This window comes from Labeo rohita, chromosome 11 (assembly GCF_022985175.1).
Source record: "Labeo rohita strain BAU-BD-2019 chromosome 11, IGBB_LRoh.1.0, whole genome shotgun sequence".
NCBI lineage: Eukaryota > Metazoa > Chordata > Actinopteri > Cypriniformes > Cyprinidae > Labeo > Labeo rohita.
The window spans coordinates 18,113,604-18,139,631 of record NC_066879.1 but is presented as its reverse complement, the minus strand read 5'-3'; the positions used below and the strand labels follow the sequence as shown (position 1 = coordinate 18,139,631).

The following is a 26,028-nucleotide window of genomic DNA, read 5'->3' as shown; positions in this document are numbered from 1 at the left end:
ATTGTTTAGCCTATTAATAACAAATAGTAAACATTTTGTTTATATAATGTTTATTTAAAATGCACCGTAAGTTTACTAATAACACTTGCTTAATAAATTTCATATGCACTGCCAGTCAAAAGTTTTTGAACAGTAAGATTTGTTTTTAAAAATGTCTCTTCTGCTCACCAAGCCTGTGTTTATTTGAAGTACAGCGAAAACAGTAAAATTTTGAATTATTTTTACTATTTAAAATAACCGTTTTCTATTTGAATATATTTTAAAATGTAATTTGTTTATGTGATTTCAAATATGAAAAGTTCAGAAGAACAGCATTTATCTGAAATAAAAATCTATTGTAACATTATAAATGTCTTTATCATCAATTTTGATCAATTAAAGCATCCTTGCTATATAAAAGAATTAATTTCTATATATTCTTTCCCAAATTAACATATGTGACCCTGGATCACAAAACCAGTCATAAGTGTCAATTTTTCAAAATTGAGATTTACACATCACCTGAAAGCTGAATAAATAAGCTTTCCATTGATGTATGGTTTGTTAGAATATGACAATATTTGGCCGAGATGCAACTATTTGAATACCTGGAATCTGAGGGTGCAAACAAATCAAAATATTGAGAAAATTGCCTTTAAAGTTGTCCAAATGAAGTTCTTAACAATGTACATTACTAATCAAAAATTAAGTTTTCATATATTTACATTAGGAATTTTACAAAAAATCTTCATGGAACATGATCTTTACTTCATTTCCTAATGATTTTTGCCCTAAAAGAAAAATCAATAATTTTGACCCATACAATGTATTTTTGGCTATTTCTACAAATATACCCCAGCGACTTAAGACCGGTTTTGTGGTCCAGGGTCACATATTAGAATGATTTCGGAAGGCTCATGTGACAGTACGCTATGCTGAAAATTCAGGTTTGATCACAGGAATAAATTACATTTTAAAATAGTAAGCAGTTATTTTAAATTGTACAAATATTTTAATTGTTTTTGCTGTACTTTGGATCAAATAAATGCAGGCCTGGTGAGCAGAAGAGACTTCTTTAAAAAACATTAAAAATCTTACTGGTAGCGTGTGTATGTAGCCTATTAACCATTTTATAAAAGCGTTGAAACAAAGCAGTTATCAACAACAAACTTCAAACTTTAGCTATTTAGGCCTATTTTCTGCATGTTTCTGGAGGGACCTGGCAACACCACAGCGAATTTCCGTGTGTATGTCACTTTAAGAGAAAGTTGAAATCACGTGTCTCACTGTAGAAAGTTTGACAAGTTAGTCGACATAAGTCCTCTGTTTTCCCGCTATCGAAAACCTTGAATGTCACTCCCTTGTATCTTCTTCCTCTGTTAATAACAACCTCGCACTCTAATCTGGGATCGAAGTCTTTCCTGTCAGCGACGATATAAAAACACACCCAAAACATGGAAATCGTGCAGGTAATAAACTAGCAACCGTTCGGTGAGCCTCGTCTTTTCCGCTGAGGCAAATCAAGTTGAGGATTTCGTCTTTATTTTCACTCTATTTACAGAAAATCATGTCGGGGTTTAGTCTGGATTTGGGACCAGTGAAAGAGCCACTGGGATTTATCCGAATCCTGGAATGGGTGAGTTTCTGCGATCACTCAACAGATCCAAATGTCACATTGTGTCTCTGATAGCGCGTTCGTTATGCTAATTGACAGATAACGTTAGTTGAAAATGTCTTTAAACACTGTATTATGTGAGATTCATGCACCTTACACGATAACACAAACACGTTTTAGTCACATATGGTAATGTTTTGTAAATAACAGGCAACACCCATGTCAAAATAGTGGATTAAAAGTGCTATGTTATCCACTGTTAAGGTCACCTAAACGTATAGACGCTTTTAGGTGTGCCATCTGATAGGATATATGCCGTAGAAATCTTCTCAGGCATACAAATGCATGCAAATTTATACAAGTCCTGCCTTGCTCACAGTCCCTTGAGAATTAAATGTTTACATTGCCAACTGTAGGAGCGACCAAGATCGTCCTGTTTGTCACATGCGCATTAAGAGTCTCCTATGGTGGACTTTAGTCTAATACTAAATATACCACTGCAAACAATGGCAAATCTAGGCTATAAAACACACCTATCTTCAGCGCTCTCAAACTGATGTGGGTAACTAGGCCTGGAGTTCATTAACCTACTAAGAAATCAGGCTGGATATAAAATTAACGTTTTTATGTCAGTCTTATCTGATTTACGTACTATAAAATTAAGTTTTAATCAATCTAGAATAGATCTATAACAGAATAAAACTTTCTTCAGAAGGGAATCTCCGCTACCTCGGCTTGCGAGCTATATATATTTGTTTGTCCTCGTATTTAGTCGTAGACTAGACTGAAATTCGATCCAGTTGGTCTAATATAGTTTAGAAGTCCGGAAGTAGAAGCTAACTGCCGCAAATTTCAGTGTTGATATGTGAAACTATACCTACTCGCTGGCGTAAATATCCAACGGCACTGAAAAGCAGCCAAGATCATTTTTAGAAGTGATGTTGTACGTACAGATACAGAAACGAACCCCAGCTGCAGTTGCTTAAATAGCATGTAATTTATTAGATGTTCACTAACTAGGTATCCCATTGAGCAGGCCACTGGTCCTTTAAATGGTGTCTAGGCCTCAGTTTTTTAGTTATGTATCTCACCAGGTGGGTCTAAGTGTGTTTCGTTCTTGCATATGTAAATATTTGCACTTTGCACACAATTTTGGCCTTGTATAATGATCTTGCAAGTCATTGTAATTTGCGAACATGCAAGGCGTTAGACAAAAGATAAGGTGCAATTTAACACAATAGTGTGTTGTTTTGAATCCTTTGTTTGGAGGTAGTGGAATTGCTGCAATTTAATCCTGACTGCAAAGGTGCTGGTTATACGTGGGGACACATTTCATCACAAACTCACTGGAAATAATCCCAGACAATGCAAACTTGAAGTTCGAGATAATATGAGGTGTAAATGAAGCTGTTATCTCTAGGTTATACCAGCTAAACCCTTGTTCCTCGTTTACCTAGTAGCAAATACATTACTACTATGCTGATTTTGGTGGCCCAAAACATGCTACTATTTGTTTTAATAAATAGAAAACTTATAAGAAACTTTGGTTAAAGTTAGTGGAAAAAATCCCCTTTTTTCTGTGTGTTATCTGCGTGTATGCTTACCTTAAACTTAGTAGTGTATCTCGGTTTGCACAAAATTATTTAACTGCACAATTGTTTTTAACATTGTGATAATAACAAAAAATATTTTTTCAGGAGAAATAAGCATATTAGAATGATTTCTGAATCATGTGACCTTGAAGACTGGAGTAATGATGCTGAAAATTCAGCTTTGTATTAAATGTAATAAATGACAGCTGAGGTCAAAAGTTTACGGACATACAAAATTTATGTTATTCATACAAAATGCATGTTATTTTTTCTTTATGTACTGACCTGAATAAGATATTTCACATAAAAGAAGTTTACATATAGTCCACAAGACAAAATAATAGCTGAATTTATAAAAATGACCCTGTTCAAAAGTTTACATACACTTGATGCTTAATACTGTGTTGTTACCTGAATGATCCACAGCTGTGTTTTTTCGTTTAGTGATAGTTGTTTATGAGTCCCTTGTTTGTCCTGAACAGTTAAACTGCCCGCTGTTCTTCAGAAAAAATCCTTCAGGTCCCACAAAATCTTTGTTTTTGTTTTTTTAGCATGTTTGTGTATTTGAACCTTTTCCAATAATGACTGTACGATTTTTTTTTTTTTTTTTTTTTTTCACACCGAGGACAACTGAGGTGACTCATGGACAACTGACTCATATGCAACTATTACAGAAGGTTTAAACTCTCGCTGATGCTCCAGAAGGAAACACAATGTATTAAGAGCCGGGGTGTAAAGAGTTTTTGAATTATTTTGGTAAAATAATTAACATTTTGCAGATTCTGCAAGGTGTATGTAAACTTTTGACCTCAACTGTACATTTGAAAATATATTAAAATAGAAATCAGTCATTTAAAATTGTAAAAATATTTCATAATGTTATAGTTTTTACTGTATTTTTTTTAACAAGCATAAGAGACATAAAAAAACATTTAAAAAAAAAAACAAAATTATTTCAAACCGACAGTTTAAATTTGTGCTTCTTTAAAGGGATAGTTCACTGAATAATGAAAATTACTATTGTTATTAATTACTCTCCTATAGATCGTTCCAAACCCTTAAGACCTTTCATTGTTGGAACGCAAATTGCGATATATTTAATGAAATCTGAGAGCTTTCTGACCCTGTATAGACAGTAATGGAACTGATACGTTCAAGTCCCAGAAAGGTAGGTAGGTTCAGGTTCTCCTGATCACACGTGAAAGAGAGGAAATTGTTAAATAAAGTCGTTATTTTTGCTTTCTTTGTGCACAAAAAGTAATCTCATAGCCTTATCAAATAACGGTTGTCACATGGACTATTTTAATTATGTCCTTACTACTTTTCTGGGCCTTGGATGTGTCAGTTGCATTGCTCTTTATGTCAGAAAGCTCACGGATTTCATCAAAAATATCTTAATTTGTGTTCAGAAGATGAACGAAGGTCTTATGACATGAGGGTGAGTAATCAATTACAGAATTTTTATTTTTGGGTGAACTGTCCCTTTAAGGTGTAGCAAGTTTGCTGTTAGTTGCATGAAGGTGCTTTGATGTGTAGGAGGATATGGTTTATAAGCCTTCGTAAGCATTTTTTTCTCAAGAATGTCCTGAATTGCATAAAACCCGAGGAAACAGGCGGTTTGACACACTATTTACTTGTGAAGCAAGAATGTCAGCCACTCCCTTTCAAAATCAGCATGAGTCCACAGTGATGTTTTTGCTTTTAACCACCACAACCCAGATCTCCCAGCAACAATGGAGAGGAAGTAGTGGTCACTAACAGGTGAACCGACCTCTGATCATGTTGACAGTGGTGGCAGGGACGGTTCATTCACACAAAGGCGCTCTTGAATAGTCACTTGCTTCGTGTAGGTGTGCATTCCAGCGTGAACGTGGCATCGGCCCACCATGTGGTTCTGTTTGGTGCCAGGCACCCTTAGTTGGCCCGCTGTGCTTCTCCGCGCCAAGCACCTGCACCGCACGCGCAACAGGAATGAAGCCAAAGTCTTGCCGGGGTGAAGATTGCACACCCACTCTTTAGAAAGCGGAGAGATTTTCTTGGCAGCAAAAATGTAGGGCTATTTTTAGAGTTATTTTGGGGTGCAATACAGACCAATGTGTCTCAGGATCAGATATCTGGTTTGAGGAAAGAAGAAAACAATCTAGCCTCTGTTGGAAGCACTTTTTTTTTTTTTTTGTGGGTGGTGTTTTGGTCAGATGTCAAATTGCCCATTAGAATAGTCTGAAAATGTACTAAAAATAGTGAAAAATTATGTTAATTATTATTGTTTTTGTTGTTGTTGTTGTTCACTGGAAAGAGAAAATATATGTACAGATAGCTCTGACATTTTCCTGACAAGTATCTGTCATATTTCACCCCAAAAATGTACTTGTAAAATTAAATGAATAATTCTGTTTTTAATAATGATATAAAATACATTTATTTTAAAGACATTATAAAATAATTACCAAAAATGTTAAAGAACATTAAGCTTAATTTTAGGACTATTATAATGTTTATTATCATGAGGATATTTTCATGACCATTTGATTTTTGCAAATCCCCCAAAATGTTTAGTATTACATTTATACGATTATAGTGTTTGTTTTATATTTTATTTTATATTTATATTTTAAATAGCTTTTATTTTTATCATTTCGGTTTTCATTTTAATTTATATACTAGTAATTTTATGTGCTTTTGTCATAATTTTGTTATGCTTTTGTCTCTTTTTATGCTTTTTTTTTTATTAGTAATATAATTTTGTTTTAGTCATTTTAGTACTTCAAATTTAATTTAGTTTAATTTAGTTGCAAAAGCTAATTTTTATTTTACTCTTTATTTCAGTTACTGAAAATAATTTTGAATAATTTTATGTTTAGTTAACAATTCACACACCACATCCCCAAAAATGTTTTTAATATTAAAAAGTACATTTATACTATTATAGTATTTGTTTTATGTTCTATTTTATATTTATAGTTTGCATTTTTATCTTTTCAGTTTTCATTTTAACTTGTATACTAGTAATTTTTTTGTGCTTTTATCATAATTTTGTCGTGCTTTAATATGTCATGCATTTTAGTACTTCAGCTTTTTTAACTTAGTTGCAAAAACGTTTGTTTTACTGTTTGTTTCAATTGCTGAAAATAATTTTTAATAATTGTATTTTTAGTTAAATCCCGAAAAGTGTTTTGTATTAAATTGTTATAGTATGTTGTATATTTTATATATTTTTTTAATAGCTTTTATTTTTATCATTTCAGTTTTCATTTTAATTTATATACTAGTACTTTTACATGCTTTTGTCATAATTTTGTCTTGCTTTTGTCTGTTTTGTGCTTTTTTTATTATTAGTTATATAATTTTATGTTTTAGCAATTTTAGTACTTCAACTTTTAACTTTTTTCAACTTGGTTGCAAAAAATATTTTTTACGTTTCACTGTATTTTATTTAAATTACTGAAAATTTTTAATAATTTTATATTTAGTTAACAACCACATTTTTCCCCAAGACATTTTTTCTTTAGATTCACCATGTTCAATAGCAGCATTTTGTAAATATAATTCTCACAAAGGATTCTGTTCTGGAGGGAAGTTCTGCATCCCACTATTGTTTCTCCTGTGTAACAGCAACTGATTCTCAGAAGACTCTTTATTGTTTCTTAAACAGGGGGTTCCACAGAGAGACTTCAGTAATCAAATAGTCCTTGGAATTTTTTTAATATGTAGCTTAAATGTAAAAGAAAGGTTGAACTTTAACTTGGTTGGAATATTTGTGCTTCATTTTCACTGACTCAGGCTACGGGCAGAGCTGTCTTAAAGTGACAGTTCACCCAAAAATGAAGAATGATTCTGTCATATAGTTTCAAATAATATGAGGGTGAACTGTCTGTTTAAGCATTTTCCTATTAGTTCTTTACAATTTGCTAAATCTAAGAGCTACAGTGTTCATCTGTTGCACTGTATGGCTCTTAAAACTATGGCTCTTACTTTTTCATGATTGCTATGGATCCTGTCACTTTTTCACAGCAAAACACCTTATAAAGAGAGGAAAGAATGGATCAGAGAACACTGAAAAAATGCCAGCAAAATCTATAAATCAGAGCTGTGCTACGGTAATTATTCTCACAAATGTCTGCGGAAGCCACTTCCTGTGTGGAAGTGGAGCGTTTGTAAAAGGAAAGCAGCGGACCACGCGCCAGGATTTGTGTGAGTCAGCGAGGGCAAAAGCGTTGAGGGATCATTTACAGATGTAGGGCTTGTCTGGATGAGGACAGCACTTTTACAATGATGTGATGTCAGCTACTGCCACACGCAAATGCTGAATTCATGTTTTTGAAGTTATATTTTTCTTTGTCAAACTCTCAGTGACTGACTGCATTCGTTTGTTACATTTAATGTTTCAGAAACTTACATCTTGATTCTTGACTTAATTTTTAAATCTGACAGAAAGAATTTTGACTGATTAATACAATTAATTAAACGGTTTAAAAGATCATTTAATTTTTTTTCAGTAATTTAGCAAAATATTTTAAAATGTTTGCTGGATGGTTAAAATAAAATAAAAGAGAAAAAAGAGAGAAAAAATTGTGTAGGCCTGTAATGTTAAGTCGCATTTTATTACTACATTCAGAAATAGACCTGATGCTGACACAAAATGTTTACAGATATTATAAACACAGGCTGTGCTATTTTAGTTCCCTTCACTCCACACAAAAAATCCTTTCAATTTAATAGTATTCAGAAAAGAACAAGAATGAAAAATACAAGAAGCTAGGCTTTATAAACGACAAGCCTAAACTAATTACTTTTGGCTAAACTAAAAAAAGCTAAACTAAAACTAACGTTAAGTCTCTCATATGTCACAATTCCAAATATTTCCGTAATATTATTTATTATGTAAACCTGGTTTTGTATTTCACTCACATTCCAATATCCACATAAATTTATTTGTGTACATTCACAATAAAAACAAAACTTTGTGCTTTTGTAAAATAAAGAAAAATAGGATGCCTCTTTTTAGCGGTCTTCCTTTCGTGCAGCACAATAATAAACCAAAACTCTGTATGCTAGCTACTTGTTGCACAGTTTTTTCTTTCATTTTGTTAATTAAGTAAAAATATTTATTGTATAAGCCTATTGATTCATTATATATAGCCTAGCTTTATTATGTTTCTTGACGGTTAATGGTTAGTAATCGATTAACAAGCGTCGGCTGTCGGTTAGAAAAACCAAAATGAACATCCCTATCCAGATCCTATTGTATATGTGGTTAAAATAGAATTCAGTTATATAATATATATTGATTACACAAAGTGCTTACAACACACAATTGCTGAAAATATTCATTTTATTCGTTTACTCAGAACAGTACATTTCGCACAAACCTAAAACTATGCAATTAAAAAATGTGATGTTTAACTAAAATAATTTTTCGTTTAGTTAAATTTGATGTACTAAAGTAACTAAAACTGAAATAAAAATGAATAAAAAAAGAAAATACAAAAAAACACAGCAATTCAAAATATTAATGAAAGCTATCTCAATGATACTAAAATAATGCTGTTTCAGTGCTGATAATATGGAAACACCCAAACACGCCGACTGATACAGGACAACAGTTTTATAATGGTTTCATAGAAAATGCTATTTCCTAGATGTCTAATTATCATAATTATTGTGTTTTTAGGTGTTCACCATCTGTGCCTTTGCCACCACTGGTGGTTATGTCGGATCCAGTGTGTTCACTCTTGATTGTGAAGGAAAAAAAGATGATGTTACTGCTCATTTTGGTTATCCTTTTAGGTAAAACATCCAGATTTCTATTACAAATAATTTCTATTTTTTTTTTTTTTTTTTTTTGTCATTTTTTTTAAGAGTTAAAATGCTGTCCTGCTTTTAGTCCTGCAATGAGTAATCCATATGCATGTTAATTGATGAAAGTGAATGTTATAGTTTTGTAACCAGAGTGACGATAAATTTAGCCCTATTTAACATATGACTTCTGCTTATTAGGCTTCCGAGTCAGCCGTATGAGATTATACACTGCAATCACAGCAAGAACATGACTTACCTGCAGGGAGATTTCTCCTCCTCGGCTGAGTTCTTTGTCTGTGTGGGCGTCTTTGGCTTCTTGTACTGTACTTTCACCATCATCCTGTACTTGGGCTACCAGCAGGTTTACAGGGAGTCTAACCGTGGCCCGGTCATTGTGAGTCATTGCTCGTTTTTTATTCGGAAATATTGTTGAGATTATATGAATGTCATTAAAATCATTTTTTTTGTATTTTGAGTGTTTTTCTTTTCAGTAGTCGTCTTATTGAAATGTTTTATATGGCCATACATATGGTTGCAATTGAGAGGGGGGGGTCATCTTGACAGCCACTATCAGAATAATATAATTTTCTCCTACCATTTCCATGATCAAGGATTGATATCCCAAACTTTCCTTTGTTTCCTCTCTAGGATCTGTTTGTGACTGCGATCTTTGCTTTCTTGTGGCTGGTTTGCTCCTCAGCCTGGGGAAAAGGTTTAACAGATGTCAAATACGCTACGAATCCTGACAGGCTAATAGAGGCATGTCTGCCTGATAAGTGTACGGTAAAGACCTATCCTTCAATGGGTCGTCTCAATGCTTCTGTGGTACGTACAAATACTGTTAGTTTTGCTCTCATTTCTTAAAATTAAGCCTGGTTAATATCTAGAACATTTCATTGGTCAATATTTGTTTTATATATGTATACATTGTGTGGTTCACATGTCCTAACATTGCTCTGAGGCAGGTCAACTTTACTGCTATTTGGATTTGTACTAACCTACAAACTAATTATTTGATAAATTGTGGATGAATGTTTAATCCTATAAAGTCTACTTGTTATAAGGCTTTTAAATGATCAAAGCTTTGCTGAAAAATCTGTTGCACACTATTTACTACATGCCTTTTGTTGGGAGATATAGCGTGACAACTGATATTTCTGTGCATTTTATATACAGTTGAAGTCAAAAGTTTACATACACCTTGCAGAATCTGCAAAATGTTAATTATTTTACCAAAATAAGAGGAATCATACAAAATGGATGTTATTTTTTGTTTACTACTGAACTGAATAAGATATTTCACATAAAAAATGATAACAAATAGTCCACAAGAGAAAATAATTTATAAAAATGACCCTGTTCAAAAGTTTACATAAGCTTGATTCTTAATACTGGGTTATTACCTGAATGATCCACAGCTGTTTTTTTTTTATGATAGTTGTTCATGAGTCCCTTGTTTGTCCTGAACTTGTTTGTTCTTCAGACAAATCCTTCAGGTCCCACAGACTCCTTCTAACCCTTTCCAACAATGACTGAATGATTTTGAGATCCATCTTTTCACACTGAAGACAACTGAGGGACTTATATGCAACTATTACAGAAGGTTCAAATGCTCACTGATGCTCCAGAAGGAAACACAATGCATAAAGAGCTGGGGGGTGAAAACTTTTGAAATTTGAAGATCAGGGTAAATTTCACTTATTTTGTCTTCTGGGAAACATCTTCTGTAGCTTTGGAAGAGCAGTACTAAATGAAAAAAATATTATATTTAGGTAAAATAAGAAAAATGTGCACGCCTTCATGCTGTTCAAAAGTTTTCACACCCCGTCCCCCTGGCTCTTAGTGCACTGTTTTTCCCTTCTGGAGCATCAGTGAGTGTTTGAACCTTCTGTAATAGTTGCATATGAGTCCCTCAGTTGTCCTCAGTGTGAAAAGACAGATCTCATAATCATACAGTCACTGTTGGAAAGGGTTCAAATGTACAAAAATGCTAAAAAACCAAAGAAGTTGAGGAACCTGAAGGATTTTTCTGAAGAATCTGTGGATCATTCAGGTAACAACACAGTAAAAATAATCTCACTGATCTGTGGGAGAAAAGTGTGGTACGTTGTGTTGACATCTTTCTCCATCTAATAGTTTATTTGTAAGTAAATGAGCATTTCAGAAATGAGCAGTTGAAGAACTACATCTGTTTTTCTCCGTTTTGCATCTTCTAGCTCTTTGGATTCCTAAACCTGATATTGTGGGCAGGAAACTGCTGGTTCATCTACAAGGAGACTCCGTTTCACAAGCCGCCCAATGTAGAGGAAGGAGTTTCCACCTCCTAATCAGACAAGACAGGCTCCATCCTCTCCTCTCCACTGGTTCATAAATCAGAGGACGTCACCATTCGTTCATGTCCACACATTGAAAAGAAACTACATCTTTGATATGCAAAAGCTTCGTTTCTAGCATCATGCATTGCAGTTCACTATATTATAAATGCTATAAGCTGAATTCATTTTTTATTTTAGTGTCTGATGGCACTGTCAGAAGCTAATTTTGTCAAGCAGGTAAAAAAAGAAACCAAATTTTTTAGATCAGTGGCATTTCAATTGCAACATACAAGTGAACTTATTCTAGGTTATTGATGTTTTGTCATTGTTATTCATTTGTCTAATTTGATCTAAAGATGACCTGCATTTCATTTAATACTAAATATCCACTACAATCAGACCTCATGAGAGAAATTGCATTTGAAAGCTCTTATGTAAAATATCTCTGAGCACTTAAAAGACTAGCACACTGATATCTAGCTTGTCTTTCCTTGTAGTTTTTAAAAACTATTTATTGGTTTAAGTGCCTTTTCATTTACGTTCATGATAGGATGTTTTTCCTCAGCCACATCTGAGTCACCTTACATTTGTCAGGGAAGGTCAAACGGAAAAATTCGTCTTAGTTGCAGCCATAAATCCTGTGATATTTCATCTGTAACCTTTATTTTAAATGTTTGTGTGAATTCTCTGAGTTGACTCTTTTTGACGTGGTATTTGGTTATAAATTACTACGCCAAAGGCCATATATCATTTTCTGTCAGGAAAAATGTTAACTATTCAACACTAGTCATTGTTCAACAGAAGGAAACACTTGTTAGATTATTTTTTCTACTGTTTGGAGTAGTAATGTTGTCATTATTTGTATTTGGCTGGCTGTTATTTGACTTTACACTGTAAATGAAGCATCTGTATCACATGGGTTGATGTTTGTATATTTACAGAAAGAGCATTTAATTTTGTGCATCTGTGGCATGTTTTACCATCTTATTTTTTACGGAAAGAACTGTTTGTGGGGGATTGTATTTAGTTGAATTCTAAAAATAGAATAATTGTTCAATAACAGTGATTGTCTGTGTGACTTTTATGTTTGATTATTGATTATTTGTTTAATTCTAAATTGGCAGTTTTTTTTATTAAACCCCTAAAGTAGTTTTAATCGTAAGATCAAACTTTCGCCTTCAATATGAATATTCAGTGCCACGTCTAAACTTTAACATAGCTATAAAAGGTAGACTTAAACACGTTAAATTATTAATATAAAGGTTTATGGAAAAGTAGCTTGTGTTTAATAGTGATTATAAAGAGGTTAAAAGTGCCATTTAAAAATCAGTCTTTCTTCAAGTCATATATTGACTTTTTTTTTGCAATTCTTGACTTTGGTTGTGACTTTTGGAAAATATAGGCCACATTTTTATGTTGTTGTTGTGTTTTATATCTCTGTGCTACGTTAAGAAGGAAATCGCCACGAAGGCTCTTGCAGTTTTGGTTAGTATTAAAAGAGGAGAGCTGTATATATATTTTGTTGCGTTTTATTTCCAAAAATCTGCTGTTTACTACATAACCACTAGATGGTAGTATTGTAAACAATAAATGCGTAACTAAATCACAGTGGTGTCAGATAAATGTTTCTTCTGGGCCGAAAATAGTGAAACAACACGCGTTAATATTAAACATATGCACTGCTTATTATTTAAAGCCTTGATTAAGGTAATAATTAAAACAACTACATCACAGAAAAAGTCGAAACATAAATGTATTTATCTGTATGACACACTAAGATTTTTGTTTTTTAAAGAAGTTTTTTCTGCTCACCAAGCCTGCATTTATTTGATCCAAAATACAACAAAAGCGGTAATATTGTAAAATATTTTTACTATTTAAAATAACTATTTGAATATATTTTAAAATGTAATTTATTCCTGTGATCATAGCAGAATTTTATTGAAATTATAGAAATTATTGAAATTAATTTAGCAAGGATGATTTAAATTGATCAAAAGTGATTATAAAGATTCTATTTCAGATAAATGCTGTTCTTCTGAACTTTTTATTCGTCAGAGAAACCTGATAAAATTCTCCTCAACTGTTTTCAACAATAATAAATATTTTTAAGCAGCAAAGCAGAATATTAGAATGATTTCTAAAGGATCATGTGACTGGAGTAATGATACTAAAATTCAAATAAATTACATTTAAAAAAATATTCAAATAGAAAACAGTTATTTTAAATAGTAAAAATATTTAAAAAATTTTGCTGTATTTTGGAACAAATAAATGCAGGTTTGTTGAGCAGAAGAGACAAAAAAAATCTAACTATTACTGTCCAAAACCTTGACTGGTGGTGTAAAAATGTCACAGCGCTTATAAAAAATGTGTATTTTATTTAAAGTCAAAGTAAAATATAGTTTCATAGTTTTAAATATATGTGAAGTTTCAATTTCAGTTTAATGCACTAAATCTGCTGTAAAGGGTTTGAACCGTCGTCCAATAAAAATAAATGTCAAATAAACTAAATATGTGACCCTGTCTTCACTTGCACAAGTATATTTGTAGCAATAGCCAAAAATTCATTGTATGGGTCAAAATGATCTCTATGCCAAAAATCATTAGTATATTAAGTAAAGATCATATTCCATTAAGATAATTTGTAAATATATCAAAACGTAATTTTTGTTTAGTAATATGCACGCTAAGAACTTCATTTGGACAACTTTTAAGGCGATTTTCTCAATATTTGTGGCACCCTCAGATTCCAGATTTTCAAATAGCTGTATTTTGGCCAAATATTGTCTTAACAAACCATCAATGTAAAGTTTATTTATTCAGCTTTTAGATGATGTATGAATGAAACAAGTGGCCCTTATGACTGGTTTTGTGGTTCAGGGGTACATATAAATAATGCAAATAAAATTAAGAACTGCATTAAAAATCTACATTTTTTATAACAAGTGCACGCGCACGCAGGTTCCCCCTCCGCCCGCGGGAGCGCGCAACGTGACGTCAGCGCCTTGCCGCGCAGTGATGATGGCGGTGCGTGAACGCGCAGTTAAAGTAATGGCTGCTCTGGAACGGCGGGTGCCTTGTCTCGATGATTTTTTGGGCCAAAGCTGGAGCGTCTGGACGGAAAGAGCCAACCTGACAGCATCGGAGGGTGAGTGAGCACTTCGTTGCCGGTATTTCTCGATCCACCAGCAAAAAGTGTCACGGATGTGCTTTATTTTTCGTGGAAAAGGCACGGCATCCCGAACCATGTTACCCAAACAAAGAACCTGCCGGGTCCTAGTGCCGGCCGGATTACGCGCTTGCGCTCTCTCTCTGATCAGTGTCGTCATAATAGAACGTGTTCCGTGTTCGTTTTGTCTGGAACTTCAAATGAAACAAACGCACTCAGTTTAAAACCACGAATCTGCTTTTGTCGGCGGCCACGTTAGCAAAGCAGTTCATAGAGTAGGGATCATTTGCAGGTAGTTTTTATTTTGGCCCCACCCACAGAAGAGCTTGTGCTTCACAGATGACCAGTTCATGGCACAGATTGCTTTTTACACTGAAAATCTTGTGGAATAAATCCTAAACAATTGATCTGATCTCACATTTTGTCTCTCATGAAACACCACATTGTGCATAATTCAAAGCTGGTCCCTTTTCTCACAGTTATGACTTCAAAAAATGGCCTGCAAGACTGTAACCACATATTCTGGACCACACTTTAGAAGAACCCATTATAGCACTGTTTATTGGAGGGCACACATCCTTCTTAATGTTTCTGTGGTTGTGGCACATTAAATTAGTGGGTTTAGAAGGTTGGATTTATATGAGATGCCCATTTGTGCCGTGCTGTTAAAGCATTGATGGTAATGCATGGAAACCTGTTCTTCTATAATGGTCATGTTTTATGTTCCCTTTCTAACGTAAACTTCCACCAACCATTGTTCACAGGGTCCGATGGAGACGAATTCAGCAAGAATGGCAAAAAAACGACGGAAACCATGACACTGAGGAAAGAGGGTAGGCGTTGTGTACTTTCCTCTTGATTTCAAGGGGACACGGGGGTATTAACACGAACCCACTTAGTGATGGACTGATATATGTGACCCTGGACCACGAAATCAGTCATGATGGGACATTATTTGGCTGAGATACAACTGTTTGACTATCTGGAATCAGAGGGTGCATAAAATTAAAATGTTGAGAAAATCGCCTTTAAAGTTGTCCAAATGAAGTTGTTAGCCATGCATATTACTAATCAAATTAAGGTTTGATTATATTTACTGTAGGAAATGTACAAAATAACTTAATGGAACATGATCTTCCTAATGATTTTTGGCATAAAAGAAAAATCGATCATTTTGACCCATACAGTTTACTTTTGGCAATTGCTACAAATATACCCATGCTACTTAATTAATTGGCCGATGTTTGGCTCTTTTGAGATTTTTGACATTAAAAACACTCTGGTTTCTCCTGTCAGGTCCAACTTGTATAAACAGCCTTATCAATGGATAATAAACATCATCTGTTGTGAAATTCAAGTTAATGTCATTTTTAAAATGTAATTTCTGTAGTTTAAGTTCAACAAAGCTATTATAACAATATCACTGAATGTCAATTCAGGTAAATTCGCCAGTTTAGTGCAGTTTATCTGAATTTAGGCCGTCGGCACCTTTGTCTTTACGTATTGGCCTTAGAGATTTAAATTACTGTATTGATCAACCTGTAAACCTGTTTTAACAAACTGTATTTTCCTTCTTTGTTGTAAAACACCTTTCAAATTTCTCTTAAAGGGTGTGATGATGATCACTGGAGTTGCTGTTTTTTCCAGTTATGCCAAAGAAAGTAGTCTTCAACCATTATTATTTTTTTTTTTGACCAGTACTGGTGTAATACCTTCCTCCGTATACATAATAGAATTTATATTTTGCAAATGAGACGTACCAAAGATTTCTGAATGCTTATTTTTAATGAATATAGTGATGTATAGCCTTTAATGTATCTTGTATGTAACCCTGGACCACAAAACCAGCTTTCCACTGATGTATGCTTTGTTAGGACAGGACAAAATATGCCTGAGATACAACTATTTGTAAATCTTGAATCTGAGGGTGCAAAAAAATCAAAATATTGAGATAATATTGAGTTGTCCAAAAGTTTTTAGCAATGCACATTACTAATCAGAAATTAAGTTTTGATATATTTATGGTAAGAAATTCACTAAATATCTTCATGGAACATGATCTTTACTTAATATCCAAATGATTTTTGCCATAAAAGAAAAATTGATCATTTGGGCTATTGCTACAAATATGTAGCAATATGTAGCATACAAACATTTTCTGTGCAGTTCTGAGTTTTTAAACAATTTCTTATACACATACACACACACAGTTAACTTGAATCTTTCTCTTTTGAGAAAATAGTGTATTTGGATGCATTTCCTGTAGTTTCATTTTTCAAACAAAGCTAATTTGTCACTATTGTTTGGTACACTTCTGCAGATATGTCCATCTTTGGTCATTATCCTGGGCACGATGATTTCTATCTGGTGGTTTGCGGCCACTGCAGTCAGGTGGTAAAGCCTCAGGCGTTTGAGAAGCATTGCGAGAGGAGGCACGGCCCTCTGGGTAAGCTCTATGCACACCTCCGCTCCACCCCACCTCCACCTCAGCAGCAGAGACCCCGTCATGGACACACTCCGCCCTCCCACGGAGCATCCTCTTGGAGTGGCAGGAACCAGAATGTTGGTCCACCGCGGGCGTCTCCGCAATCTCCCTCAACGCCACCTCAGTTCAGACACTCGAAACCTCCGAAAGATGGAGTTTGGTAAGATTTACTAATCTAATCTTGTTTGTTCACCCAAAAATAAAAATTCCATCACTAATTACTTACCCTTGTGTCGTTTCAAACGTGTAAGGCCTTCATTCATCTTCTGAGAGCTTTCTGACCTCTGAACGCCGGCTCCTGCGTCAGCAGCACCACAAAAGTATTCTCGTAACTTCGTAACATTACGGTTGAACCACTGATGTCACATGGACTGTTTTAACAGTGTCCTTACTGCCTTTCTGGGCCTTGAACATGGTGGTTGCATTGCTGTCTATTCAAGGTCCGAAAGCTCTCAGATGTCATCAAAAATATCTTAATTTGTGTTCAAAAGATAAATGAAGGTCTTACAGGTTTGCAGTATGATGTGCTATAGCAAAACAGGCACTATTTTTGAAATCAACATCTCAAAATTAATAAGAAACATTTAGCAAATCTAATGCAGGATGGTGTGATTTGTGGTTTTTAGCATCATATAGAGTCTGTATAATTTATACATAATGGTCTTTCCCCTCAGGCACTCACCTTCAAACTCGGGTCATTCAGAATCAGCTGTTTTTAAGCAGCCCCCTCCCATCGAACCCACGCGGAGCTCCCCTCCCCCTACTCACAGAGACCCCCCATGGCCACATGGAGGCCCTTCGCCCAATCGGCCTTCCTCAACTGAAAGGCCTCAATCCCAGAGAGGCGAGGCTGCCTCGGCCCCTGTCGCCTCCGGACATCTCCGTGGGCCAAGGACGTACAAAATGGTTTCCAGTAAGTCCTTACTGAGGCCCTTCACATCCATTGTTCGAAACTAGACCCATATGTGATCATGGACCACAAAACCAGTCATAAGGGTCATTTTTTTTTTAAAATTGAGATTTATACATCATCTGAATAAATAAGCTTTTCATTGATGTATTGGTTTGTTAGAACAATATTTGGCTGAGATACAGCTTTTTGAAAATCTGGAATCTGAGGGTGCAAAAAATTAAAATATTGAGAAAATCGCCTTTAAAGTTGTGCAAATGAAGTTTTTAGCAATGCATTCTACTAATCAAAAATTAAGATTTGATATATTTACAAACTATCTTTATGGAACATGATCTTTACTTAATATCCTAATGATTTTTGGCCTAAAAAAAACACAGATCATTTTGACCCATACAATATATTGTTGGCTATTGCTACAAATATACCCGTGCTATTTAAGACTGGTTTTGTGGTCCAGGATCACGTATATTATACAGTCTAGATTTGATAATCAACATCAGGCTACATTTGCATTAGAATCAGAACAGAGTGCCAGGCATTCTTATGCATATTCAGAATATTCAGTCATTCGTCAGAAAGATGACAAAATGCTTTTCTCATTTTCTGCAGAAAAAGAATGTGACCTTGACAAGCATTGTGGTGTGTTGGACCCTGAGAGAAAGAAAGTTTGTACTCGACTTTTGACCTGCAATGTGAGTTGACCACCATTTTCACCTATCACCTATATTATTAGTGTGCAGTGTTTCTGACTCATAGTGAAGTACTGATATTTATTCAGACAGATTATTTCAGAAAGCAGAATTGTTGCATCTGATTTTTGCTGTCCTGTAATAGTATCAGAAATCTGTCTAACCTTCAGAGGGTTGAAGCCATTTACTGGACACTGGTTTCAGCGTGTAGACAGACAGGAAGTTCAGCGGACATGCCTTACAGGAAATTGGGCAGGGATTACAGGAAAAGCCTCACTTCATTTGTATAGCATGACTTCAGGTTTTTGTTGAATCAACAGATGTTGTCTGTATATAGGGCTGGTAGGTAGAATACAAATATAACAATAAACAACTTTTTTTGTAATAGATTATAAATTCTGCCCAGGAACTTGCATGAGTAATTTTGAGTGACAATAAAACATGAACATTTTTCAGTTTGATTGATAAGACTATTAAAGGGACAGTCCACCCAAAAATAAAAATTACACCATGATTTACTCACCCTCAAGCCAGCCTAGGTGTATAGGACTTTCTTTTTTTCAGATAAGTGCAATCTGAGTTGTATTTAAAAATGTGCTTTTCCAAGTTTTATAATGGCAGTGAATGGGTGTTGAGAATTTGAAGACCAATAAAGTGCATCCATCCATCATAAAAAGTACTCCACACAGCTCTATAGGGTAAATAAAGGCCTCCTAAAGTAAAGTAATGCATTTGTATAAGAAAAATATATGTACTCTCTTGTAAACGCGTGTATGACAGTTAGCAGAAGCTAGAGATTATGATTTATAAAGTTGTAAATATGGATTTTTTTTTTTTTTTATACAAACGCATCGATTCACTTCAGAAGGCCTTTATTAGAGCTGTGTGGACCACTTTTTATGATGGATGAATGCACTTTATTGGACTTCAAAATCTCAACACCCATTTACTGCCGTTATAAAGCTTGGAAGAGCCAAAACATTTTTTAATGTAACTCAGATTGTATTCGTCTGAAAGAAGAAAGTCATATACACCTATAATGACTTGAGGTTGACAGTTCATGAACCTGTCTTTAGGGTTACTAAAAAGCATATTAAATGACCTCATTAAAAATATATTAAAATCATTGCACCTTGTTGAACTCAGTCATTGTGAATATTTGATGTCATGCATTTAGCTTTTTTTTGGGGTTAAGAAATAAAGGAAGAATAAATGCCTTGTTTCACAGCTAAGATGATGTTCAAAGTCTTGGTGCTGCACAAGTGTTATATAACATGGTTTTTAGGGCATCAGTCCACTTCCAGAACATAAATTTAGAGATCACGTACTCATCCCCTTGTCATCCAAGATGTTCATATCTTTCTTTCTTCAGTCGTAAAGAAATTGTTTTTTGAGGAAAACACTTCAGCGTTTTTCTCCATATAATGGACTGCTATGGTGCCCCAAATTTAAACTTCCAAAATGCAGTTTAAATGCGACTTCGAACGATCCTAAATGCAGTTGTAGGAGGAAGAAGGGTCTTATCTAGCAAAACGATTGCTTATTTTCATTTCAAAAACACAATTTAAATACTTTTTAATCTCAAATGCTCATCTTGTCTTGAGAACATGAGATGGGAGTTTTTCGACATACCCTAACTGTCACGAACCGTTAAAAAAAAAACAGTCCAGGCAGAGTAAGACCAGATGAGTGTTTGACATTAAAAAGTATATAAATTGTATTATTTTTATGAAAATAAATAACCGATCGTTTCGTTAGATAAGACCCTTCTTCCTCAGCTGGGATCGTTTACAACTGTAGTTGGGATCGTTTGAAGCTGCATTTAAACTGCATTTTGGAAGTTCAAACTCGGGGCACCATAGAAGTCTACTATATGGAGAAAAATGCTGAAACGTTTTCCTCAAAAAACATAATTTCTTTACGACTGAAGAAAGAAAGACATCTTGGATGACAAGGGGGTGAGTACATTATCTGTAAATCTCTGTTCTGGAAGTGGACTTCTAGTTTAAGTGAGAATAACACATAGTTTGCTTTGTGTGGTTATAGAGTTGAGCACTTCCTCTAAATTATTTATTAAAATTACACAATCCCTTTCTTGGGCTTAATATACTACAAAAGCTACCACAAAAGAAACCACAGTTCATCATGATGAAAGCACACTCTCACCAGTTAGTATACGCTTTATGAATGTGATTTACAGAAACTTGGAAGTCGTGTTCAAAAAAATAAAAAAAAAATTCTCTCCTCCAGATTCATTCCATTCATCAGCGCAGGAAGGTGCAAGGCAGGAGTAAAAACTTTGACCAGCTGGTGGCTGAGCTGAAGATGAGTTCGAAGGCTCGTGATCGGGTATCTCAGGCCCCAGAGAGTTCAGCTGCTCCGACTGTAAGCCCAGAACCTCCCAGAGATGCACCCGCACCCCCTGTCTGCCGGAGACCTCTGACGAACAGCCCTGCGTTTAGGTTAGAAACGTCAATTAAAAAAAATCAATAGAAACTATTTTTTTTAATATATATATATATATATATACATTTTATTTTTATTTTGTTACTATTATTTGGTATAAATTATATAAAATATATTTAAAATTGATTATATAAATAAATATAATTTATAATTTATTTATTTATTTATTTATTCATTATAATTTATTATTATTATTATATAAAAATAATACATTTATATTCAGAATTGTATACATTTAGTAATTTTATCTTTTTGTTTCTGTTTATCTGTTTGTGTGGCAGAACACCCACATTGTCTGAAAGTGTGGAGGAGGACAAACCCCACGTAGAGGATGGCAGCACACGGCCACACTCTCCTCTCACCCAGGCCCACATCTCAGGTGATGAGAGCGAAGGAGAGGGGAACGACGACCTCGCAGACTGGCATTCAACTCCATGGCATCCCAAACCAGCTGCGGTACAACTAAACATTTCCACAGTGTCTTTTAGTATTATGTAATAGCCGGGAAATAGGAGTTATATAAGTGTCTTCAATTATTAGGCAAGCAATTCTATGAGTTTTAACAGAGGTATGAATACATCTTTAGTAACTCTGTTTCAGACATTACAAGAGATTGTCTGTGGTGTTTTAAAAGACTTTCTGTTTAAACAGTCTTAATCGAATGAGAAAGTGTACTAGTGTTAATCCTTAGCCTTTCCTCCACAGCTTTGTTCATTTGGGAGTCATTCTCTGGGTCACGGTGTCTTCACTTTCGATCGACGATTGCATCACCTACGGTCTGCTATGAGTGCCATGGTGGAGAACCACCTCAGTGCCCATCTGTGGAAGTAAGAATCGCTTGACTTATATATGTCCTGTTAAAGATACAAACAGTGGTGTGCTAATACCAGCAAAAAGCTCAAAAGCAAGCATGGCTTCTCTTACAAAACATGTAATGTGATTTTCATTTTTGCATAGTTTTTATGTATATTAAAAGGATGGTTCAGCCAAAAATGAAAATTCTGTCATTAATTACTCATTTGGAAGCCTCATGTCATTCCAAACCTGTAAGACCTCTGTTCATCTTCAGAACACAAATAAGATATTTTTGATGAAATCCGAGAGCTTTCTGACCCTGCATGGACGGCAATGCAACTGCCACGTTCAAGGCCCAGAAAGGTAGTAAGGACATCATTAAAATAGTCCATGTGACATGAGTGGTTCAACCATAATTTTATGAAACTCTGAGAATACTTTGTGTGCAAAGAAAACAAAAATAACGACTTTATTCAACTATTTCTTCTCTGCTGTGTCAGTCTCCACCGTGCATTATTTTTGTTTTCTCTGTGCACAAAAAGCTTTTGGATTAAATAAAAAATATATTGTATTCCGAAGATAACCAAAGGTCTTACTGTTTTGAAAACATGAGGGTGAGTAATTTAATTGCAGAATTAAATGTTTTTTTGGGAGAACTGTCCCTTTAAGGACTTTTTTTTTTTTTTTTTTTTTTTTTCCTCAAATTTGCATTATTGTAATGTAATTGTAAATGCATTAAAATATTTAAACCTATTAAAAAAATTAATAAGAATTACCAAAAATTCACATATAAAATATCCACATAAATTGCAAAACCTGTTACAGACATGTCCAAGTAATATTTCACCCTGATTTTGCATTGTCAACAAAGCTTGTTTTTATTTGTTGCATAATTTTCATATAAATTGTAGGAACTTTCTGAAATTTGCATTACTGTAATGAGTTAAAAATATTTTAAGTATTGAAAATATTTAAAATATTTAATATGAAATAGCCAAACCCGCAGAGTTCCTCCACCAGCAAGGCTTATTGATTTCAATACTTAAATATATAATATAAAATATTATTTAAATTGTTGGGTTTTTTTTTTTTTTAAGAACTGATGAAGGCACTATTTATTTGTACTGCCTTTATTTGTGTTGATTTTAATGAATAATTATATTACTACAAGTAAAACAACAGATGCATTGCAATAATATGAATTTGGGGAAATGTGCTTAATTTTTATGAAAATACACAAGGCAAAAACCTGAAAGGTCTTTATCTCACTTTTGTCAATTGATTTTGGGATGGAATATGAGCTGGACTTGTTCTTGAAAGGTTTCGTAAGATGCACTCACAGATCACATGCTTTGAGCCTGTGCCAGGATCCACTAGCATTATGGTGTTTCTTTCTCCAAGGTTAATCTCCATTAGTGCTTCAGTCCCTAACAAATCCAGTTTCCTTTTGACAAAGCTGTGTTTTTACATCCTGCACTGCATGCAGTAAATGTTTCGTCTCACGACCCCTGATTCCTCTCCCACTCACAGAAAAATACCTCAAGCATCAGATCCTCACTCCCAGAGTCCCCCAGCCAAGCCTGCAGCCGTTCCTGCCTCTCCTTCCTCCATTTCCCAGCATTCCAAACAGAAAGCAGGAAGTCACAACTCGACTTCTCTCAAGACTTCCTTCTACTCTTCCCACGGACCAGGCAAGGAGCCAAACCCGCAGAGTTCCTCCACCAGCAAGGCTTACGGTCAGTCCGAGAACTCTGGGGGCGGCCAGTCCACGGCTCCCCCTTCTAAACTCGGTCGAGCTCCTGCGCAGTCGGGTCCCGGTCGGCCCAAGAACTCGAGCGGCCGCCCCAACAAACAGCAGCTGCGTCTCAGGGAAGCAGAGCGGACGACCACACCGGACGCCGCTGCACTGCGCAAACGGAAAGCATCTTTCGAAGAGTCAGACTCTGTCAGCCCGGACAAGAATTGCGTGTCTCAGAACAAGGGGCGGCCCCTCATCAGTAAAACGCCACCGTCAGCCTCTCACGGACAAACCAACGGCTCGCTTTCCCCCGGAAGCAAGCCGCGTCCCCAGCTCGCACCCTCTGATTCCCACACGCCATCCTCGTGGGCCTTTAAGAGGACTCACCCCCCGACCCACCATTCGCCCCCGGACACTGCCCCGCACAGCCGAGGAGTGGACTCAGGACTGCATGGCAGGGTGGCCAGCTTTGATCATAAGGGTTTGGGGAAGAAACGCAAGAGCAGCGGCTCCTCTCCACCCTCGAAACCCCACCGGCTGCCCACTTCCCCTCATTCCGGTTTCTATCCCTGGAAAGAAAGCAAAGGGGCGGGACTCTCTATAGGAGGGGAAAAGAAACTCAGCACACAAAAGGTTTGTGTACATATAGTTTTGTTAATACTTAAAGGGATAGTTAACCCAGAAATGAAAATTCTGTCATTATTCCCCCCTTTATGTCGTTCAAACCTGTAAGACATTTATTAATCGTCAGAACACAAATTAAGATATTTTTAATGAAATCAAAGAGCTTTCTGACCCTGGATAGACTGGAACAAAACTGACACATTCAAGGCCCAGAAAGGTAGTAAGAACATCATTAAAATCAGTGGTCGCATCATGACGCATATACAGTTGAGGTCAAAAGTTTACATACACTTTGCAGAATCTGTGAAATGTTAATTTACCAAAATGCATGGTAATTTTTTTAGTACTGACCTGAATAATATATTTCACATATAAGATGTTTACATATAGTCCACAAGAGAAAATAATATTAAATTGAAAAGAAATAGAATTAATAAAAATGATCTTGTTCAGAAGTTTACGTACGCTTCATGCTTAATACTGTGGTGTTACCTGAATGATCAACAACTGTTTTTTTTGTTTTGTTTTTTAGTGATAGTTGTTCATGAGTCCCTTGTTTGTCCTGAACAGTTACACTGCCTGCTGTTCTTCAGGAAAATCCTTCAGGCCTTACAAATTCTTTGGTTTTTGAGCATTTTTGTGTAATTGAATCCATAACCGCAATGACTGTATGATTTTGAGATCCATCTTTTCACAATGAGGACAACTGAGGGACTCATATGCAGGTATTACTGAAGGTTCAAACACTCACTGATGATCCAGAAGGAAAAACAATGCATTAAGAACTGGGGAGGTGAAAACTTTTGAATTTAAAGATCAGGGTAAATTTAACTTTTGTTTTCTGGGAGACATGTAAGTATCTTCTGTAGCTTCTGAAGGGCAGTACTAAATGGAAAAAATATGATATTTAGGCAGAAATAAGAAAAATGTACACATCTTCATTCTGTTCAAAAGTTTTCACCCCCTGGCTCTTAATGCATTGCATTTCCTTCTGGAGTATCAGTGAGCGTTTGAACCTTCTGTAGTAGTTGCATACGAGTCCCTCAGTTGTCCTCAGTGTGAAAAGATGGATCTCAAAATCATACAGTCATTGTTGGAAAAGGTTCAAATACACAAATATGCTGATAAACCAAAGAATTTGTGGGACCTGAAAGAATTTTCTGAAGAACAGCAGGCAGTTTAACTGTTCAGGACAAACAAGAAACTTGTGAACAACTATCACTACACAAAAAAAAACAGCTGTGGATCATTCAGGTAACAACACAGTATTAAGAATCAAATGTATGTAAACTTTTGAATGGGGTTATTCTTGTAAATTCAACTATAGTAAGAAATTGTCTTGATCATCCTAATCAGCATATTTCAATGATTTCTCAAAGATAATGTGACACTGAAGACTGGGTATAATATTAGACAAAAACTAATGTTAATATTGTTTATTATCATATTAATTGTTCTCTGTTGCCTTTTTTCTACAGCCAAAATTGCACCACTGAGAGTGCCAGCCTTACAAGCCACTAAAAGAGCGAGCCCTACGAACTCTACCATATAGAACTATGGACGCAGGACTCTGGATGTTTGACTGACTGTTTGAATTGTATGTATGTGTGTGTGCATGTTTAGCTACTATGAATGTCTGTCTGTGAGTACGTATGTGTGTGGAGGTGTATGAAATGAGATGGGGGAGTGAATTTCTCTGTGAATTCAGAAAATACCTCAGAATCTACTGAATAATGCTGCTACGTAAATGTTGTTTATAAAATGGATTAAAATATTCTTTATACTCAGCACTGTCTTTTTTCATTGTGACTTTTATTGTGGGGGAATTTCTCAGGTTTTTTAAATT

General features: G+C 35.2%; 2 protein-coding genes across 3 annotated transcripts; both read left to right on the top strand.

Moving 5' to 3' along the window:
- Positions 1-1,252: 1,252 nt before the first annotated feature.
- Positions 1,253-12,908, top strand: sypl2a (synaptophysin-like 2a). The gene is made up of 6 exons (XM_051123103.1): positions 1,253-1,448; positions 1,541-1,615; positions 8,858-8,973; positions 9,184-9,379; positions 9,634-9,810; positions 11,202-12,908. Exons 1-6 carry the CDS (start codon positions 1,434-1,436, stop codon positions 11,310-11,312), a joined length of 690 nt encoding a protein of 229 aa, XP_050979060.1. The 5' UTR covers positions 1,253-1,433; the 3' UTR covers positions 11,313-12,908.
- Positions 12,909-14,300: 1,392 nt separating this feature from the next.
- Positions 14,301-25,976, top strand: atxn7l2a (ataxin 7-like 2a). 2 transcript variants are annotated; one of them, XM_051122736.1, is made up of 11 exons: positions 14,301-14,451; positions 15,237-15,305; positions 16,082-16,129; positions 16,793-17,117; positions 17,632-17,870; positions 18,480-18,562; positions 20,810-21,021; positions 21,307-21,481; positions 21,731-21,852; positions 23,351-24,191; positions 25,661-25,976. In XM_051122736.1, exons 1-11 carry the CDS (start codon positions 14,322-14,324, stop codon positions 25,676-25,678), a joined length of 2,262 nt encoding a protein of 753 aa, XP_050978693.1. In that variant the 5' UTR covers positions 14,301-14,321; the 3' UTR covers positions 25,679-25,976. The 2 variants fall into 2 exon arrangements, with proteins under 2 accessions (XP_050978693.1, XP_050978694.1); XM_051122737.1 differs by lacking the exon at positions 16,082-16,129 and having other exon boundaries at positions 25,661-25,974.
- Positions 25,977-26,028: the final 52 nt, after the last annotated feature.

Coding starts and splice junctions, on each gene's coding strand:
- atxn7l2a (XM_051122736.1), top strand. CDS start 14,322: ATGATGGCGGTGCGTGAACGCGCAGTTAAAGTAATGGCTGCTCTGGAA. Junction 21,022..21,306: donor ACGAACAGCCCTGCGTTTAG/GTTAGAAACGTC, acceptor TTTGTGTGGCAG/AACACCCACATTGTCTGAAA. Junction 21,853..23,350: donor CTCAGTGCCCATCTGTGGAA/GTAAGAATCGCT, acceptor TCCCACTCACAG/AAAAATACCTCAAGCATCAG.
- sypl2a (XM_051123103.1), top strand. Junction 1,616..8,857: donor TTATCCGAATCCTGGAATGG/GTGAGTTTCTGC, acceptor TTGTGTTTTTAG/GTGTTCACCATCTGTGCCTT. Junction 9,811..11,201: donor GTCGTCTCAATGCTTCTGTG/GTACGTACAAAT, acceptor TGCATCTTCTAG/CTCTTTGGATTCCTAAACCT.